The sequence below is a fragment of the Lissotriton vulgaris genome, chromosome 5 (genome assembly GCF_964263255.1).
Source record: "Lissotriton vulgaris chromosome 5, aLisVul1.2, whole genome shotgun sequence".
NCBI lineage: Eukaryota > Metazoa > Chordata > Amphibia > Caudata > Salamandridae > Lissotriton > Lissotriton vulgaris.
This window is the reverse complement of record NC_141693.1, coordinates 747,078,774-747,100,851: the sequence shown is the minus strand read 5'-3', so window position 1 is coordinate 747,100,851 and position 22,078 is coordinate 747,078,774. Positions and strand designations below refer to the sequence as shown.

The following is a 22,078-nucleotide window of genomic DNA, read 5'->3' as shown; positions in this document are numbered from 1 at the left end:
TGAACTTTCCTCAATATATTAGTTTCATTGTATTCCCTTTGACCTGATGTGAACAGTAGCACATCGCCCCGTTGATTTGCCAGCCTGCTAGATCCAAAAATAATGGTGTAACTGAATTTCTGTTATTTCTTCATCTCTCAGAAATCGCTCACTTTCTGCCTAAACATTTCTTCTTTGCCTTTCCCTATCCTTCTATCTTGCCAATTTGTAAGCGTGAGGGCACAGGCTTGTGTCTCACTCTTTGTGAATGTAAGATATTTTTTCTTGTTGAATTTACTTAATAGTAAAAGATTTCTGTGATCACTGTCCGGCTGGACAAATCACGCCAATCAATATAGTTCCATTGTGTCTATATTCATCTCATTTGACACATATCTATGCATGGGACCACTGTTGTTAGATATAAACTATGTTACCCGAGTTCCTGTGCTGACTCGTTGGGTGCCCTTGTTGTTTTCTTGCTATGCCTTATAAATATGGACATCCTCGATGCAGTTGTCTGCATCAAAGGGGTGTGGAGTAGGTGTTGCTGAGGGAGTTCCCACACAACACCCATTGCTTTTTGACAATGCGCCTGATTCACTAGGATCTATAAATTTGAGGCAGCGTCTACACCTTAAAAAACGAAGGCGTTAATGTGGCACAGCGAGGAGAAATACTTTTATTTGTCCCTGTTTTTCGCTCTTTCTAAGTGTGCACTACACACAGAAGGAGCACAATGCCATTAAAGATTGTATTGTGCAGGACTGTGCTCCTTCCTGCACAAACACAATCATCCCTGCAATGCAGACACCCTTCCACCATGGCGCAAGGGTGCCTGCCCTGGTGGCGCCATGCACCATGCAGCTTTTTTGGCACTGGGGAGAGCACAGGGATGCGCGTTAATTTTGTTAATACTGATGAAGAACCGGGTTTTAGAACCCAGCGGCGCCAGGGGGACGCCCAAAGTCTTCGGGTTCACCTGTCTTAGAATTCAGAGACACAGGATACTTCTTGTGACGTCAAAGATCAAATTTATTGGCTGCAACCAGGAACAGAAGTGTACGAAGTACGACACAAGTAGGTTCGTCAGAGACTGTTCAAATTCGTAAGGCGAGACATCGTCTTTTATGCCAAAAATCACATTCTGGACAAACACCCATTATTTACAATTTGTCCAATCACAGGTAACATTGCAAAAGATATCGCATGACGACAAACCCACTTTTCAGTGTTCCAGCCCACCATTAATTACATGGGAAAGCCCAACATTCTTTCTTGGACAAGCCGGACAAACCCATAATAAAGGACCACAACCCATACCATAAACAGGCCATAAAAGAAGGAACAGAAACAGATGAGAAGTAGGCTAAGGGGTGTGTGTATGCATACCAAACTTTACAGTCTCCTGTGCTCTGATCCTTAATCTTGATCAGCTACCAGGCAAGGAACTGGCTTAGCAAGGTCATCTTCAGGCAACGAGGTCAGTTCACTCGGGTCATTTAGAAGTCAGTACAAACTCAAGCTAACGTGTACGTGTACTAAAGACTCGTTCGGCCGTAGTCATCGGCCTATGTGAGGGCAACCACAAAATGGCTACCATGCACAAAATGGAACCCAAGGGATCGGAACAAAATCCCTAAATACACAGTGAATCCATCGGTCTAACATGACGAAAACACTCGTACTTGCCGCACTCACTAGTTACGGTTCGCTAATATTAAATTCGTAACAAAACCATGACCTTTATGAAACGGGTTCAGAATTCACGGAACCTCAGGCCCTCCTTTTGCTCTTACATAGGCAATAACCTAAACTCACGTCAATCTAAATCTAGGTCTATATTCATCAGATCATCAAGATGCTGCTGGAGCATAATCCTATTACTTAGTACCTCTCTCGAGGCAGGTCTCCTTGCACACATAGTAGCACAAAGGCCACATATAGCAGGAGCACACTGTACACAAAGACAACACAGGAAAAGAATAGCTAAAGCCATCCCAATGATCATCAGAAACTTCCATCCCCAAGTGGATAACAATCCCCAAAACCCTCCCATCAACGACCAATCTCCTTCGTGCACATGTACAGACTCGGAGATGTTATGTAGCGTGGAAATGACCTGGTACACTGTAGGAGTATTGTCTCCAATGAAAATGCAGCAGCTCGATTGGATCAATTTAAATACCCCTCCTCTATCTGCAAGTATGACGCAACACGATTCTGCAACGTCATAAGACGATCCGATTGGAGCTCAGCAGTCAAATTACTAAGGGCACCGGCAGTCTCAACTATGGTGGACTCAACCACTCTCGTCAATTGCCGTATGTTCCTACTATTAGCCATAGGTCCCCAAAACGGTAGGAAACCCTTGAGAAAGTCTCCCACTTCTTGTCCTGCAGTATCTTCCTTACTGAAGACACCTCTAGCTACTCTCGTTCTGTGGTAATCTCCGGCTGCAGTATACATAGGGGGCAACAGATACGAAACATTACATGTTCCCGAAAAAATCATGGGGCAACCATGTATATGCTCCATCATAGCAAACCAAATACGTACCCTTAGCTACTAAAAATGGTGGGGAAGTCTGGGACGCAAAAACATACGTCTCAGTACAAACACTCTTCCCTAACTGAGCTCTCGGATTCCTGCCACTACCTTGCAGACAAAAATGACCACGATGGGGTACGATCCAAATTGGAGATGACCTTTTCCTTCCCTCCTTTTCACTCAGAATAACACCATATCCAGTCACGTTCCATCCAAGATAAGCTAGTGTCTCATCTTTAGGAATAGTCTCATAGGAATCGATACCTCTAATCATATCCACTATTCCCTTCACAAGAGCACTATAACTCGGATTGTCTTTCATAGAAAGCAGGGGGTAGACTTCATGGGCATAAATAAACATCGTCCTGTATGCCCATACAGACCCATTACAGCTGAATGGTAGAACCAAATAAGGAATACCCTTATTCGTAGTATGAGGCATAAGCCTTCACGCACAACAATTAGTGGTGTTCATTACTAACTGATGCTGATGCAGGAGTTGCACAAAGGAATTATTAACGAATTCCAATCTTCTAATAGATTCATGTTCAGGTAAAGGATGAAAATAATGCGAAGAAGTAGTAGTAGGAAAAGACATAGGTTGTGTGGTGGGTGCAAACGTCACTTGGAAAGAAAAAACAATATATCCCACCAAAAACATCGTCATGCTAAGTAACAATAAAAGACACGTTATCAAAAAACATTTGCTACTCATTAGTTTACACAGTCTCGTCTTAAAGTTCATTTCTACAACAGCTCTCTTGATCTCAAAAAACTCCATCCTCTAACTGTGCTGTTCGCAGCAGTTGGTTCACTTTGCTCAGGTGTACGTCTGTAAGTCCAGGGAACGCCCTAGAACAAACCAGAACCGTCGACCTTGTGTCTACACGGCTTGACACTCCAAGGCTTGATACCGCGACCCTACAGCTGAACCCGGAGGGCGGTTCGAAAAAGAAAAATAGGTCAAAACAGCTTTTAGGATGAGAGAGCGTAGTTTTCAAAAGCAAAAAAGGAATTAATTTTTTATTTGTCGATTGTTTCTCGGTCGTAGATTATAGCGGCCTTTACCAGGCAATGTCTGATCACGAAACAACACCTCAGGCTCAGTAGTGTCCAATCATGAAGATGGAGGCACATCTTCTTGCAAAATATCGTCGTCCTCACGCTCAGAGCTTGTCCCAACCAAACGTGCGTCACTGAATGGAACGAATCTTGGCACTGTATCAGTCTCTGAGTCACCAACACCTTCACGGATCCACTGGTCGTATGGCAGAGGTAACGATACCCTCTTACAATGTACGCCGTGGATCCAATTCTTTTTGCCGTGGACTCTCACTGCAGTACGCGTTGACAAAAGCACCTGGAAAGGTCCAGTCCAGCAGGGCTGATCATTCTTTGTCCGCTGGAAGTTCAGAACGAACACCCATGAACCAGGGTCAATGGCGTGTCCTGGATCTTCAGATGCTTGTGGAAGTGTATCATAAACCTGTTGATGTAAGACACGCAATTTACCCGTCAAATCATACAAATAGTCAATCAGCACAGGATATTCAATGTCTCTAAATTTTGTTGGCCTCGGCACTCCCCATACGTTGACCGGACGGCCAAAAACTATTTTGTATGGGCTAAGACCAATTCCGGAGTGCACTGTAGTTCTTGTTGACAAAAGTGCCAACGGCAAAGCATCGGGCCATTGGAGACCAGAACTCGCCTGAATCTTGGCTAACTTCAGCTTCAGAGTGCCATTGTAGCATTCGACTAGACCAGCTGATTGGGGATGATTTGCAGCATGGAATTTCTGCCTAATGCCCAAACCTTCACACACTCTCTTCAAAACGGAGCCAACAAATTTACTTCCGTTATCACGCCACACCATCCTTGGCAAACAAAATCTAGGGAAATATTCCTTGAGTAGGGCTTTGGCTGTGGACAAGGCAGTATTATCTTTCAGGGGGTATGCCTCTACCCATCTGGAAAAGGCACAGACAACTACAAGGACGTATTTTAAATTGTTGAATCTCTCCATGTGTATAAAATCCAATTGCAGCACCTCCAACGGATACGTCGGAGGCGCAAAGTGACCAGCTGGAGTTGGAGTTCCATTGCCAGGATTATACATCAGACAAACCATGCAATTTCTAACCAGATTCTCCGCACACTTAGGAATCCCAGCATTCTGCCACACTGGAGCCAACAACTTACAAATCCCTTTCACACTAATGTGAGCCATTCCATGTGCCATCGTAACCACTGCAAGCACATACGCATCAGGTAACAACCATCGTCGATGTTCCGACAACTCAATTCAACAACCAGTCAAATCCAATTTTCCCGTACTCTCTCTCCACACACTCAATTCTTTCTCCGTAGCTTCAGCCTGAATCGATTTCACACTCTCTATCGTATCTTCACACATTCCTCTATCTGGAACCCATCTCGCTGGACCCGCAACATACATTCGACTCATCACATCTTTTGCTGTCTCTTACGCAACTTCATCTGCAAACGCATTACCATGACCAACATCATTGGTAACCTTCTTATGTGCACTACATTTCACGATCGCAACTTGCGTCGGCAACGTAAGTGACTCAAGAAGCTCATTCACCAACTGTCCATGCTGAATCTTCGTACCATGAGGAGTAAGGAATCCACGTTCCTTCCACAAACGCCCAAAACTATGGGCAACACCAAACGCATACTGACTATCGGTATACACAGTCACTCTCTTTCCTTTCGACAACACACACGCTCTCGTCAGTGCAATCAACTCTGCTGCTTGAGCTGAATTCTGTGGGACACGTGCAGTTTCAACAATCGCATGGAAAGTCGTAACCGCATACGCTGCAGTCGTATTGCCATTCGGAAGCTTAAAACATGAACCATCCACCCATAAGGTACCATCAGAATTCTTAAGAGAAGTATCTTTCAGATCAATTCTACCCTTTGTTTCTTCCACTGTCCTGAGAAAGCAATCATGCTGTTCTTGAACATCTGTCTCTACAGAAATCGGCAACAACGTAGCTGGATTCAACGTGTTGCATCGCTTTATATGCACATGACTCGCCAAAAGTGTCAATTTGTAACCTGACAACCGAGTGCTGTGTTTTAGTCCTGTTTAATAAAGTATCCACTGCATGTGGAACCATCACAATCAACGTATTATCCATCACCAAACCTGCAGACTGTCGGATAGAAATAGCCGCTGCCGCTGTAGCTCTCAAACAACTCGGCAACGCTCTCGCTACCGGATCCAAAGTTGACGAGAAATATGCTCATGGACGCTGCTTATCGCCAAACTGCTGTGTCAGGACTGACAATGCACAACCTTCTCTCTCGTGGACATAGAGTGTAAAAGGCTTACTATAGTCGGGAGTACCCAACACCGGAGCCGAACACATTGCATCACGCAATTCAGAGAAACTCTTCTGACATTCGTCAGACCAAGGAAGAGGATTCGGAGTATCTTTAAGAGTAAGTGCTAACAGAGGTTTCACAAGTAGCGAAAAGTTCGGAATCCATTGGCTACAGTACGAAATAATACCCAAGAAAGCACGCACTTCTCTCTGTGTGGTTGGCACAGTCATTTTCGCAATCGCTTGAATTAGTTCTGGGGTAAACCTTCTTCCCTCCTTCGATAAGAGATGACCTAAATAGGTCACTTTTTGTTGACAATACTGCAACTTGGAAGGTGACACTTTATGATGAGGGTCAGACAAATGTTGCAACAAAGAAAGAGTAGCTTCTTTACAAATCTCCTCATCATCATCAGCAACTAACAAATCGTGTACATACTGAATAAGAGCAGCACCATCAGGCAAAACAATCGTATCAAGCTGTGTTTTCAAAGCCTGACTATAGATGGATGGACTTTCACAATAGCCTTGAGGAGCGCGCTTAAACCGGAAGCTTCGGCCTCCTAAAGAGAAGCCAAAAATATCTCTATTCTCCTCGGCAATCGGGATACTGTCTCCCCCAATATCCTTATTGTTGAAAGGGAAATCAGTCCCACTAGGAGGACCTTATACATTAACTTCTATAATTCCTGGAATAGGGACAATAGCGATAGTCACATTGCCAGTTTAGACGCTGTTTTAATGTCAATCAGTCAGAATACACATTTCGATGCAGAGTACATACTGTTAGGAGATTTTAATATTCATCCTTGTAAGCTAGTTTGCGGGGCAAGCATCAAGGAAGGGGGAGAAGGTCCAGAAGGTCCCCACTTTGAGCATACCACAGCAGGCGAGGAGCTAGAAGACTTTCTGGCTAATTTTAATTTGTATGAACCAGAGGGCGGCACAAGAATAGCCACCTGTATGGGTACTAACCTCGGATCAGTAATCGACTATATTTTTGTAACACCAGGGATCCTAAACAGGGTTATAACATACTGTACAGTGCCCTCCCACTATAGCGACCACAATCCTGTTTTACTCGAGGTTGCGTGGGGAGATTATAATGGGCCTACCCCGGGCCCAGTTAGATTGGAGCACACTTTGCGCACATCCAACGAGGGTAGAAGACTTAAATGGACCAAGGTGGTACCAGAGAACATCTATGCAGAAGTTTTCCCGAAAATTGAGGCCCAGGTTGGGATGTGCCAAAACCCACATGCTCAGGATCAAGAAATTATAGGGGCCTTTGAGAACATCTGTGGGCATGTCTCTCAGGGCCTTCTGGCAAAACCCAGGAAGGGAGCGCCCAATAAGCAGCGCTGGTTTGAAGCTCCCTGCTCAAAAGCACATAGGTCTCTAATGTCAGCATTGAAGAAAACTCCCAGGATTAGGGATGACATTGTAAGATTGAGGAAAAAATACAAGCTACCTATCAAGACTAGACAAGACAATATAAAACGTGAAGCCTGGGAGAGTCTCCTCTCCGTGGCCGTCTTGAAGGATAGCCGGCAATTCTGGGAAATAATTAAACAGCCATTCTTCTCTGACCAAAATAATGAAGTCATGGATTGCGTCATCCCGGATAATAAATGACTGGACCACTTTAAAAAGGTGTATGGAGACAACGAGACGGCGGGTCAAGTATGTCCCCTGGTGGCCCTGGATGCCGCTCCCATTGATTTCCTTAGCTCAGAAGTGGAGAAAGCCATCTTAGCCACTACAAAACACAAGGCTCCGGGACCAGATGGGGTGCCGGCCGATTTTTTCATACATTCCCCCAAGTTATGGGCGGGGGTCTTGGCCAATGTCTTTACCGCCATAAAAGGCAACCGCATGCCATCTACCTGGTTCATTTCCACCATCGTTCCCATTTTAAAGAAGGGCCAGCGGGACGATCCCGGGTGTTATAGGCCCATATCTCTATTGGACTCTGCAGTAAAGATCCTGGTCAGAGTCCTTTTGACTAAACTGAGGGATAACGTAGAGAGTTGTGGAGGGCTGGCTGAGATCCAGTATGGATTTAGAGAAAAGACGGTTGAGCAATGCTCCAACTTGCACCTGTTGATCTCAAAATACACGGTGGCCAAGGAGGGGTCCCTGTTTTTAGCATTCATGGACCTCTCCTCGGCCTTCGATTTGGTGAACAGGTCTAAGTTATGGATGACCCTCCTGAAGATGGGGATAGATGAGGCATTGGTCAAGTTTATGGCGTCTCTTCACCAAGAGCTTTTTGCTGCAGTAAGAGTTACTAACGAAGGAAGGTGTACGTCTCGCTTTAAGTCCATGCGAGGGGTTAGGCAGGGCTGTATACTGGCCCCCTTGCCTTTCACCATTTACAATAATGGCTTGGGCTCTTACTTGGAGGAGGTTGAGGGTGATGTTCTGCGTGCAGGAGCAGTTAAGATCCCCGCGCTCCTGTACGCGGACGACGCTGTGTTGATTGCCCGCACTGGCGTCTGCCTTCAACGCCTCCTGGATGCTTTTGGCACATTCATGGACCAGTTGGACTTAAAAATAAACACAAATAAGTCCCATACTATGGTCGTGGGGCATCACAGTAGCAAGAGGAAAACTAAAACTTTTGAATGTAAAGGTGAGGTTGTCTCCAGAGTCTCCACGTTCCCTTATTTGGGGGTTCTTTTCAACCAGAGAGGATCTTGGGGACCTCAAGTCAGGGCAAAGAGGCTGGCGATGATTAGATCATCGGCCGCCCTCATGGGCTTTGCGGGCAGGCTAGGCGCTAGGCGGATGGAAGCCCTGTTGAAGATCTACAAAAGTAAATCGGTTGCTGTGGCTTCATATGGTTCACCCCTTTGGGGTTATGTAAACTTGGAACCTATTCAGAAGGCCGAAAACAGATTTATACGGACCCTCCTGTCTGTCCCCCAGTCCATACCGACTTTTTCTATACACATGGAGGTGGGCTTAGACTTCATCATCGATGGGCTGAACATGGCACCCCTGATTTTCTGGCTAAAGACCTGGCTCAATGAAGAACTGCCCCTCAACCATAAGATCATGGCTGATGTCTTGTCTTTAGACCACTTTAAGAGGGTGCCATGGTTGGCCTATCTGATGAAGGCGTTCTCAGACCTGGGACGTCCAGAGCTCTTTACATCCCCCGGGACATTAAGACCCAGGATATTGACCTGATTAAAAAGCAATTCATGGGTAGGGCAAGAGCATGTCGGGAGGAAAAGGAACTAGTGAAACCAGCTGTGAGGAGACACTATCTGCTCGTAAATTCATTTTTATTAGCACCTTATCTTGGTTCAGTTACAATCCCTTTTCATAGATTTCTCCTTGCCAAGTTTAGATTCAATTTGTTACATCTTTATTTGGGTAACTTTAAAACGTCGGAAAAACCTGAATTAGCCCCTCCTTGTTCCTGTGATCACTTTTCTATTCAAGATACAATGCACTTTGTTATGTTCTGTGGGTTTTATTTAGAGCCAAGGAAAAAACATCTGTTAACTATCCTAAAGGAGGCTGGCTTCACACAAGTGAGACCAGCCCTGCTCTACCTACAATCATTGAACAACATACATATTACATTTTGTATGGCTAATTTCTTGGTGGCAGCAGTTAGAACCCAAAAAAATATCAGAATAATGGGCTCTGTTAAAACTGCGTGAATTATTGCACTTGACCCTGGCTTAATGAACTAAAATTGACCTTTTTATTATCCCTATGTATGCTCTGACTTGTATGATATTGTAAATAGTTTTTTATATTATATTTTAAAGTGTATGAAATGTTTTTATCTCTTTGTATGATTTTTAACTAAATCGAATAAAGATATTTTGACTGACAATCGGGATACTGAAGAAAGCATTCTTCAGATTAATCACCGAAAACCAGGCAGCTGAAGCAGGAATCATAGTCAACAAGGCAGTAATATCCGGAACAACAGGAAACTGTGGAACAACAATCTTGTTCACTTCTGGAAGATCGATCACAAACCTATACACAGGCGGCTGAGAAGAATCAGTCCGTTTCAGGACAGGCAAAACTGGACTGTTGCACACATTACCTCTCGTTTCCTCTATCACATCTTTCTCAATCAAATCATAGATGATCGCTAAAAGCGCTCTTTCACCATCACTAGAAATCCTATAATGGGGAATGCGTGGCAATCTAGCATTCGCTTTCAGCGTCACAACATATGGTGGAATCTCCAAAAGACCCACGTCATTAGGACCAGTTGCCCAAAGAGTATCAGGGAGAGAACGCAATTCCAATGGAAGCCGATCTTTAGACAAATACATTGGATAGATCACTCTCTTACCCAATGTAAGCTGTACTCCTGAAGGAGAACAATGCAATGTCGCATACAATCTCTTCGACAAATCCAATCCCAACAAATTCCCACCACAACCTGTCGTTAGAATGAGGAGTGCTTCCAATTCACAAGGTCCAACCGAAAGAGACAAAGGACTAGAGACTGAATTACGAACTGGGGCGCCAGAGAATCCTACCGAAACATTCGTTAAGCCAGACAAAGGTGCGCCAGGGAGTTTAGCGTGCATGATAGAACTATTCGCCGCACCAGTATCCAACAGAAAAGGCTCTGACACACCTGATGTAATCACTTCAACATAAGGTCCACTCTGATCTACTCTACTGGAACTGACACTACTCCCTCTCTTTGTCTATGGCTGTCCTAGCAATCATTACCGTCAGCATTCTCACTCTCAACATAGTAATCATCAGCATAGTACTGAGTTGACTGACCAGACGCAACATTCTGTTGATCAAAACAATTCATAGAATTCTGTGGAGGAAAGGAACGTGCATTCTGGGGGAACACACCACGTCCTCTACCTCTAGGAGCTTGCTGAACACCTCGGCCTCTCACACCAGACACACCATTCGCACGCTGTAACAGAAACGGACAACTATTCCTAAAGTGACCTTCTTCCTTACAATACGCACATTGATTAGGGCCTACAGGAACACGCTGCTGAAAAGACTCGGGCCTTTGCGATCCTCTTTGAAACTGCTGAGGTTGTTGAAACTCACGCTGATTATAACGAGGCGGATACGCCTGTTGCAAAAGAACCTTCGTCTTTAAATCTTTAGTTTTTTTCTTTGCTTTCTCTTTCTCATCCTTATCTCTATTCTCGTAATATTGCGCAGTAGCCAATATCTGGGCCGACGAAGAAACAGCCCATGAACTCTCTGAATCCATCAACTTATTACACAACCTGGGAAGCAAATTATGAACAAACTTATCCACGAACAACCTTTGGCCACCTACCGTACTCATGTCTTGACCATTGTGATCGATAAACGTCTCTTCAAACCTAGTGAAGAAATCAGACACACTTTCATATTTCTTCTGCTTGCATGCAGCTAACTTATCCCAATTCACTCTCACAGCAGGCATCAAAGTCTTCATATAATTAATAATCATACCAGGAAGTTCCAAAACTAAAGGCTCAGGTTTAGCCCCTCCACCTTGAAGACCATCTGCTGCAACAATATTTGCCCATGTATCACCTAACTCTTGCGCATGATCCTCATGACAAATCTTTCCCCACAAAGGTTGAGGAACTACATTACCAAACAACATGTCTATATCGGCCAAATTCATGATACATGCGTCAGCATTCTGAGACAACTCTTTGTAATATCCTGTAGGATTCTTACGGGGGTCAGGTAGGGTCTGTTTAAGGGCCAAAACTTTAGCTCTCTTCCACGGAACATGTACCCAGACACGCTGAAAATGAGCTGGTGCACCCTGAATACCCTGATTAACATTAGCCGCAACTGCCTCTTTCCATACCGGATGAACTTCTCTCATGGGGTACTGTCTCGCTTTTCTCCGAACCAAAGAATCAGGCTCAAACAATGACTGAGAAGGAAACACACTCCTAAACGCAAGTAACGTTGCAACCGCTTTCTCAACATCGGAACCCACTATCGTCCCTTTCGCAAACTCGAACTGTACATCAAGTAACTCCAATGGGGTCTGACCCAACTCACTATCTTCCCATTCCTCACGGAGGAAAGTACACATGAAATCGAAGACGTACCTCTGCTTTGGTGCTTCCCATTGACGGAAGATATCCATAACCGACTCTAGATTATATCTCAAAGAATTGGTAACCCATTTATGAGCCAAAAGATCTAACACTGCCCGCTCTTCAGGACCAGGAAGCTGGCTACGTAATTGTTTACACGTAGAAACAGGGGTCACATTCAATGACCCAAAGAAAGGAGACAAAAGACCAGTAACAGTATCAGTCATTCTCTGTCGAATAGAAGGAGAAGTTGTCAGAAGGACAGGAGACAAAGCAGACTGAGATGAAACAAACGTAGGAGTAGTAGCAGAAGAAGTTGCAAGTACAGGAGAAAAAGTAATAGGAGTTTGAGGCGGAACTGATAGCAAAGTCGGCGGCCTTAGAGAAGGCTGCACCAGAGGAGGAGGAACCAGCTGAAGAGGAGCTGGCAGCTGAGCAACAACGGGAGGCACAACAACTGGAGGTTGCGCAACTAAAGGTTGCGGAGGTGCCGTAGCACTCTGCACATAAGGGGGTGGTGAACTCAACAAATGTGACATCAAAGGATGCTTTTCAGGGTCCTTCGTTGCACCTCGTAGAAGAGGTGGCAAAGCCGGATAACATTTATCGATGGCCATTTTATGTTGCCTATGCAACTCCTCACTCGCTTGATCTTCTTCATTTTCTTTAAACTGCCTAGCAGCTTGCATTATCGATATACCCTTCTCTCTTTTATCTCTTTTAGCTTGTTTAATTGCTCTCTGTTTGGCTTCCTTACGCCAAAGGCGGAAAGAGTCAAACATCGCCGGCCGGGCTTTCTTCTTAAATAGTTTAACTTCCAAATTATCTAAAATCTCTGATTCAAAACTACCATGCTGTGGCCATTTTAAGACACTGTCTTTCCTAGTGTAACAGACCCACACTTCATTAAAAGTAATGGGGCCCACGCCATGTTTAGAATAGAGCTCATAAGTCGGAGTTCCAACCGGAGGTATCGGACACAAGTCCTCCAATCGGGAATCCCTGTTACAACTACAACAAAACAAATTCCTAATTTTGCTAAGACCAGGCATCTTCGCTCACTAATCTAGCTTCAAACATCAAGGGATAACCAAGAACAATAGTCTCACAAATTAACGAGTCCCTCACCTTTGGCGCTTGCAAGTACCAAATCAAAGATCCAAGGGAAACCCAAAACTAAGGACTGGGAGCGACCCACTTATACTTAACTGAGGTATCAATCACGTCACCAGAAGACCCGTCTATCGTCTCGCCATACAAATCGTCATGAAGGGTCCAAGACAGGGCGACAATCAGGGCAGCAGTCCTTCGTAGCCGTTGGAAAACGGGAAGCCTCGCAGTAAAAACCTTCAGTCCACGTTCGACATGCAGGGGTCGATGAAGTGGGGGCCCTCTTCCAGAATTTCCTCACAAAGCTCCTCACGATCTTCAGGCTTGGACCGGTTCCACTGAAGTCGCCCCACGTTGAGCGCCAACTGAAGAACCGGGTTTTAGAACCCAGCGGCGCCAGGGACATGCCCAAAGTCTTCGGGTTCACCTGTCTTAGAATACAGAGACACAGGATACTTCTCGGTGATGTCAAAGATCAAATTTATTGGCTGCAACCAGGAACAGAAGTCTACGAAGTACAACACAAGTAGGTTCGTCAGAGACTGCTCAAATTCGTAAGGTGAGACATCGTCTTTTATGCCAAAAATCACATTCTGGACAAACACCAATTATTTACAATTTGTCCAATCACAGGTAACATTGCAAAAGATATCGCATGATGACAAACCCACTTTTCAGTTGTCTAGCCCACCATTAATTACACGGGAAAGCCCAACATTCTTTCTTGCACAAGGCGGACAAACCCATAATAAAGGACCACAACCCATACCATAAACAAGCCATAAAAGAAGGAACAGAAACAGATGAAAAGAAGGATAAGGGGTGTGTGTATGCATACCAAACTTTACAGTCTCCTGTGCTCTGATCCTTAATTTTGATCAGCTACCGGGCAAGGAACTGGCTTAGCAAGGTCAGCTTCAGGCAACGAGGTCAGTTCACTCGGGTCATTTAGAAGTCAGCACAAACTCAAGCTTACGTGTACGTGTACTAAAGACTCGTTCGGCCGTAGTCATCGGCCTATGTGAGGGCAACCACAAAATGGCTGCCATGCACAAAATGGAACCCAAGACTTTGGAACAAAATCCCTAAATACACAGTGAATCCATCGGTCTAACATGACGAAAACACTCGTACTTGCCGCACTCACTAGTTAGGGTTCGCTACTATTAAATTCGTAACGAAACCATGACCTTTATGAAACGGGTTCAGAATTCACGGAACCTCACTGTGTATCCCCGCGTTTTTTAAATGACCCCGCTCAGCGCAGCTAAATTGCTTGCACCATTTCCTTGTAGATATACCCCGACCTCATGGTGAAGGGCACAATGACTTTCGGTTTTCTGGTGCAGTGCAAGACTCCCTGCCCCGGTGGAGGCTTTCTCTCTGTTCAAAGGCAAGAAGGCTCGCAAGTGAAGCAGCACAGGGACTAGACTTCCAGCCGAGAGGCAAGTGAGCAGCCGTTGGTCCTATGTTTTGGATATAGATCAGCAACAAGAGTCCATGTAGGTCTTAGTACAGAAGAGTTCAATAGGATCCTTGGCTGCTCAAACATGTGTTCTCAAATATAGACAGTTGGATGAAAATCGGTATCCAAACACACTTAAATGAATCCTTACAATTAAACAATTGTAAGCCAATCAGGCTGGGATTACATTGTCCTCCTCAAAGAAGAGGACCCCCTGTTCACCCTTATGAGCCTTCTCAGGTGGGAAGCTGTGTGGATTCCCAAAACCACCTAAACAAAAGTAGAGCAGGTAGAATAAATTGGGTATGGCCTGGGCCACTGGAATTATGAGGATCAAATTAAGTGACAGGTTGCATTCAATTATGCAGCGGGAAAAGGCTAATCATGTGGCGTAATGCTGCACATTTGTACTAGTCATATTTAATTATTTTGTCATTTGTACACTGTCTGGGCATTGGTTGCATCTCATTAGTAGCCGTTAATACCCAAATATAGCAATAAACAACGGAAAAGTGATCAGTCAAGCGTTGAAAGGGGCCTTCCACTGCCCGGCAATATATGTTGATGCATTTTTAATAACTTTTTACCGGCTTGAGCTGGAAACAAATTGTTCTTGGTAACATCTCTAGATTATGTAGTAGATGGTGGATTATGTGGCAAATGCGGCAAATCTATAATTTTTCAAAACACGCCGCACACTCATGTAATTCGGGTGTGCCTGGGTATGGGATTACCTGCTGTGGGCAGCACTCATCCTAAACTCACATATACCGTTTGTACTTTATGATCAAGATTTGCAATCTGTTATGGGCAACCCAAGTAGATGGTGCCTGGAAATGTTCACAAAGACCTTTATAAACTTTTATTCATACTAATTTTGCAAACTGTTATACCGGTGATTGTTGTATATAACGTGAACACATTATTTTTAATTAAAAGATACATTATTACGGGTCTATCAGCCAAAGCCTCTACTCTTAATTTTACAAAGGCAGATCAGTAAGGAGCCCCCTCACCCCTAAACACTGAAGTAGGCACTCCAAGAACTATGAGCTAGGTGGTGCAAACCAAGGCTCAGGCCTAGGAGATATGGGTGAAGGCTACCCTTGTTGGACCATTGAGAGTTCCCCTCTCAGAACTACCCAATAGAATTTATGTGTGTGTGTGGGGTGGGGGGGGGGGTTCGGGAAACACCAACCCACTTGTAGTCAGGGACAATGTGTGTCAAAATGACAAAACAGTGAGACAATAGAGCCATAAAATGTGCAGCATAATGGTGCATAATTTGCTTTTATATGCCACATCATTTAGTGAACTTTGCCACATAATTTCATCCTCCACTGCTGCATAATTCTTGCGGGTATAGGTTTCTGTGGCACAGAGGGAAACCACGGTTATCTACATACTTGAGCAAATGCAGGAAAGCCGTCCTTTGTTTACGTGCACTGATTCGCCTCCTGTGTATGCTCCTGGTAATGAAGGGGAGCTAGACCTATGTGTGTGGTTAGGCCTTTCACTCAGGGGCTTTTGAGGTAATAAGGGCTATGTCTGGTTGTTGGATTGTGTTGATTTGCAAAGAGGTATCCCTGTGGAGTAAAGGCTGTGGCATGTGTTGAAGCTACATAACATGCTGGTCTTTGTTCACCTACTTCCCTTTCTTCTGTTTCTGGCAGACTTACAGTCCTGACTCTTGCAACATACTAAAAGCATCATGCCGGGCCTCCTGAACCGGAGCAGCGGCGCCCCCCTCCCACTGACCGCTTCAGAGATCAGTTCCTGTGTCAGCGGCTACGCCCTGGGGATGACCGCCTCGCTGACATACAGCAACCCAGAGTCCCAGCCTATTGAAGGTGAGTCCCACTCACACCACAAGCCCATGTGGTCCCTTTCAATGCACATCAACTCACTGCTCTGTGTAGAAGCTCTCCTCATCCGGTATAGCAAATCATTGTCCACTCCTTGCCTAACGATGCTCCTTTTCACCCCGCCTTATCACTGCCTGCTCAGCGGGGTGTCCTTTCCACACACGGACTCAGTAATATTCTTGTTACGCTGCCTGCTAAACATTGCCTCTCTCCACACTGCCTGTTCTGAGGCTCCCCTTCACACTGCCAGCTTAACAGTGCCACTCACCTCTCTGCCTTCTCAGCAAGGATCCTTTCCATGCTGCCTGTTGAGCAGTGCCTCTATTCACACTGCTGACTGAATGTTGTCACATAGTGGCCTCATAAATCTTGAGTAAGGCAATGCAGTGCAAGCCTCTGCGTCGTCTTACTTTGCGCAAGGGAAGGATTCCTTAGGCTTAGCGGTGGGTGTTCCCACATAACTCTCATGGTTTTTGATGTTTTCCCAGGTTTACAAGGACTTGTAAACGTGGGAATATGTCAAAATCTTACACCTCCCCAGGTGAGGCGTAACGAGGACAAATATCTGCATTTCTCCTTGTTTTTCCCTCTTTCCATGTGTGTTGCATTCGTCAACACACATAGAAATCGGAAAACACCTCCCAGGATTGTTTTTGTGCATGAAGGTGCCCCTTCTGCTCAAAAACAAACCTGCCGACAACACAGGTGCCCTTGCACCATGGGGCAAGGTTGCCTGTGTTGGAGCTAGGATGCAGAAACGGTGCCAGGGCAGTGGGAAAGGACAGGAATGCACCTTATTGGGTAGATATGATGCATTCCTGCCCTTTCTCTTTGGCGTAGGACAGTGAAGCAAGGTGACTTACTGAGCAGCCTTACGCCAAATCCCCACTCTGCCTTCTCAACAGTGCCACTCTTCACGTTGCCTGTGCAACAGTGTCACTCAACTCACTGTCTGCTGAACGATATAATTCTCCACTCAATGTAGCTTTACAGATATAATACCTTCTCGGTGCCTGCCCATCAATGCTCCGCTTCACATTACCTGATTGATTTTTGCTTTATTAAGCTCCTTTCCAAACTACCTGCTCAGCTGCACCAATCTCCACACTGCCTATTCCGTGTGCCTCCTCTATACGCTGTCTGCTCAACACTATACACCTAATTTATGGGGACTTGGCATAAGGCTAGGCAGTAAGTCACCTTGCTGCGCTGCCCTGTGCTAGAGTGAAATGGCAGGAATGCATTATATTTATCCAATACTGTGCATTCAGTTCTTTCCCCCTGTGCTGGCACCGTTTCGGCTTCTTAGCGCCAGCACAGGCACCATGCACCAAGGTGCAAGGGTGCCTGTGTTGTCAGCAGGATCATGTTTGTGCAGGAAGGTAGGCCCGTCCCTGCACAAAAACAAACCTGAGAGTCGTTTTCCTCTTCCTATGTGTGCTGCAGAATTTAGCACACTTGGAGAGAGGAAACAATTAGGAGAAATAGAGATATTTCTCCTTCTCATGCCTCACCTTGGAAGGCGTAAGATTTTGACGCACTCTCAGGTTTACAAGTCCTTGCAAATCTGGAAATGCGTCAAAAACCATGGGAGTAGCGTGGGAACACCCACTGCAATGCCCAAGGAATGCCTACCTTGGACAGTGTGCGGCGACGCAGCGATTTGTGCTGTGTTGCCTTACTCCAAATTTATGAAGCCACTTAAAGTCACATATTGTGGCTTTGTGTGGCTTCATAAATCTGGCTCAGAACCATGCGTCAAGCCTGTACCACTTTGTGTGGTGCAAACGTGATGCAAGACTCTCATAAATATGCGCTTACATCTCTTCACACTGCACACTCAACGAGGGCCCTATCCACACTCTCTGCTCAGTGATGCTGGTCTCCACACCGCTTCCTCAAAATTGTCACTCTCCTCACTGTTTAATGATGTCACTCTCTACAAGGTCTGTGGATCAGCGACACCTTCCACACCTCCTTATGGCCAATACCACTCTCACATCATGCCACACTACCTGCTCATTGAGTGTTCTCTCCACACTGCCTGTTCAATGATTCCACTCTCCACACCGCCTGCTCAGTGGTTTCTCCTTTCCACAATGTCTGCTCAACGATGCTCTACACAGTGCTTCTTGCCTGCCCACTGGTTTCGCAGCCTTCCTCTTCACACTGCTTGTTCACAACCTGTGCAACAGTTTTTATATGTATAGTAATTTGTGCTGCCTAGTAAAGCTGCCTCTCCATATTAACTGTTTCTAGACAAACTGCAGTACTATTGATGCCGTTCATACTCCGAGCCTCCGTGGGACCTTTCCTCTAAACTTTCAGAGTCATTTCCAGAAAGTGTTCTCTTGAAACCTCAAACCACGTCCTATTTTTTTTGTAGACTCGCTGGAAAATTAAAACATTTTCTCAGTCTCTGGGTGACCGCCATCTTTTATAACAATCCTAGGGTCACTGCCACACTGCGCAGGGGAGGCTCCTCCACAATGGCGGAGGAGCGTCGCCCCACTGACTCAGAGCTAGCCGCTGAAAAAACCATAATATTTTACTATGGTTTTATTTTTCATTTGCCAGCTCTGAGCCAGCTTGTGCTGGGAGGACCAGGGTATGGAAAAGGGGAGGAGGAGCGCTATGTGCACTTTTAAGTGTGCTTGTGTGTTTGGCCTGCCTTCTCAGGCCGACCAAACACACTTAGGTTCCTCCAGCCCAGCTGTATTGAACACCTGGGCTGCAGAATCCCCACAGACACCCTGTCCTGAAAGGAGCATCTTTACAGCCTGCTTAAGCCAATCCCTGCGCTGCTCTCATATGAAAGCAATATGGGGGTTGGAAGGGTGTCTGATGCTGTCCCAGAGACTCCAGGAACTGCTGCTGAGGAGTGTGAGGCAGCCGGCAGCACCATGTAAGTGTTTATTTTCTACCATTAGCCTGTCCCCCCCCCCCCGCCACGTGCTCCCCCCACATGCTTTCCGCTGGCTCTCTCTCCTGCGCCCCTCCCACCCACCCCAACGGTATTTTATCATGTCACCCGCCACTGCACATTTGATCACAATCTCAGGGTCACTGACACATTTGCCATGAATTGCATTGTCAAAGGCACATTTGAGCACAATAGCAGTGTCAATGCAACATTTGAGCACAATCTCAGAGTCGCTACCACATTTGACAGGATCCCAGGGTTACTGTCACATATATTATGCAATCTCAGCACACTACCTCATTTGTTTGGAGACTTTTTGCCACTGTCACATTTTGTCTAGACTGTTCGTGGTCACTGCAAGCTTCGCTCTATGTCTCACAGTCATTATGTCACATGTTTTGAAGGATCCAAATCACTTCTGCATATACTCAGAGTTTCAGGGTCACTTCCACCCCTAAGTAAGTAATATATCTGTGGTACTATCAAGGTTGTCCTGGAAACTCAGCATATCGTGCACGTGTTTTGGCTTAAGTCCGTTGTCATACTGAATCTAGACTACTGGACCGAGTCTTAGGTTCTCAGTGACATTTTTATAAAATTTATGGGTTACCACCTTATGTGAATCTTGTGTCATGCCACAATGGCCCAGTGTCTTTGGTAATTTATTTATCTTTCTGACAAAGTACACCGCTTTCTGTTTTATATTACACATTCCATCTGACTCTCATGCTTTTTTATCCTCCTAAATCTTATGCACAGCATTTCAGATCAAAATTAATAAACAAAAACCTCCTCAAGTGCTTACCATTGCTGCCACCTCTGGTCTACAGTACCATAGGAGTTGCCATATCTGTTCCACCATCTCAAGATCGCTGCTACAAATTCCCTCAATCTCAGTGTCACTTTTACATTTCCCCTCCTGGTCCTGAGGTCACTGTCACATTTGTTCACTGCCAGCTGTATTTTCCTGCCTCATTATTAAGACAGTGCTTCTATGCTTATTAATAAGATCTCTTGTATCTCCCCCCAGGTCTCTTTGTCTACCCTCTGAATGAACACACCACAGTGGTGGGGTTTGAAGCCGTCATATGCAGGAGGATTGTGACTGTGCAGATCAAGGATAAAGGGAAAATAGATGACTGCTACTACGACTGCTGTACTCTGCCCAATGGCCGCTTTCAGGATGGCAGTGGTGAGGAGAACAAAAAGGATACATCGGGTGGGGGAGTATGAAGAGCTTAATCGTTAAAGGGGGTATGCATGAGAGCTCAAATCCTGTCAATGGATGAGGAGGATGATGGCACAAAGATAGGAGCTGATTGCATGCATAGGAGTTTATCTCATGGTGCGGTGTCAAGAGTTCATCTCAAGACACAGACTGAAAGAGTTCATCTCATGGTGTGAAGAGTTCATCTCTTGGCACAGACTGAAGAGTTCATCTCATGGCAGAGTGAAGAGTTCATCTCATGGTATGATATGAAGATTTAGTCTCTTGGCACAGACTGAAGAGTTCATCTCTTGGTACAGAGGGAAGAGTTCATCTCATGACATGATGTAAAGAGTCCATTACCCCCAGGTCCCTCCGTCCTCGACACTTTCATACTAACAAGTGGAGATGACCATCTCCCGACAGAAAAAAACAAGAGGAATGCTGGGACACTAATACTGCCCCTCCCCCTAGGAGTACATAAGCAGTACTTACCCAGCAGCCCTCCTGTTCTTTTTTTCTGTCTGTCGACAGTGTTGATGGTGTGCTGGTGCTGCTCCTGCTGGGCTTGAGTGGTGGTGCTTCTCTTCTCCCCTGCCCAGCTGCCTGGCTGTATGGGCGCGGGGTTCCCTGGACTGCCTCCTGGCCTGCCGGGCTTGCTTGGAGTCGGTCTTTCTCTGGAGCCGGTGTTTGGATTGGAGAGTTCCTGGCTTTGCTGTGTGCTGCGTGCTCCTACCGGTCCTTTGTGGCTGGTGCTGGAGTTCCCGGTTGCTTCCGGGTCACGGGCTCGGCTTCCCGAGCTTGGCCGGGGAGCCGTGCCTCACTGGATGGGTTCCTGATGGCTTCTGCTCGAGGGTGATGTGGGGGCCTTGTTCCTGGGGTTGGCCCCCACTCCTGGTGAGTCCCGATTTCGGGATCCCTTTTATCTTCTGCCTTGGACTCTTGGTGGGCTGTTTTTCTGCTGCTGCCTGCCTGTGTATGGTTTCTGCCCGTTTTCTTTCTGTTTCAGGGGCCGGCGCTGGCAGCTGCAGGCTTCTATGCCACTCTGCTCGGGACACTTCTCTTCCTACCCCGGAGGGTGGGGGGGGCCTGCGAGATGTCTCCCGCTCGGCCGCTGTATTAATTTGCAGTGTGGGCTGGCAGCGCTGGAGTGTTTCCTGTTCAAGGCATGCAGGAGTCTCTGATGTCCAGTTCGGGGGCAGACTCTGGTGTCCTCTGCTTCTTTCCTGATGTCTCATTGGGAGGGTTCATGCCAGATGTCCGGGGCTGTGTTTCTTCCGTCCCTGTGGTACTATTAGCGCTGTGTGTGGGACGTTCCTTTTGTTCTCGTTCCCTACCCTCTGCTCCGATGCATTGAGGGGTGTTAGCGCCATTCTCGCTGTGTGTTGGTCCTCTCGTTTGCTGCTGCACGTTGGGTGTGTTCCTGTTCCCTGCCCTCTGTTCCGGTGCCTTCAGGACGGTGTTGGCGCCATTCTTGATGTGTTTTGGTCCTCCCTTTTTGCTGGCCCGTCTGTGTCTTCTGCTGTGGGGCGAGGTGTTGGCCTCCCGGCTGGTG

At 46.0% G+C, this 22,078-nt stretch overlaps 1 protein-coding gene across 1 annotated transcript in view; it reads left to right on the top strand.

Annotated features, from left to right (window-relative positions):
• The first annotated feature begins 16,239 nt into the window (after positions 1-16,239).
• Positions 16,240-22,078, top strand: part of VWA5B1 (von Willebrand factor A domain containing 5B1) — a 1,100,054-nt gene continuing 1,094,215 nt past the window's right edge. The window contains exons 1-2 of the mRNA XM_086920192.1: positions 16,240-16,378; positions 20,347-20,508. Coding sequence (XP_086776318.1) covers positions 16,240-16,378; positions 20,347-20,508 — 301 coding nt within the window. The remainder of the gene's footprint in view (positions 16,379-20,346; positions 20,509-22,078) is intronic.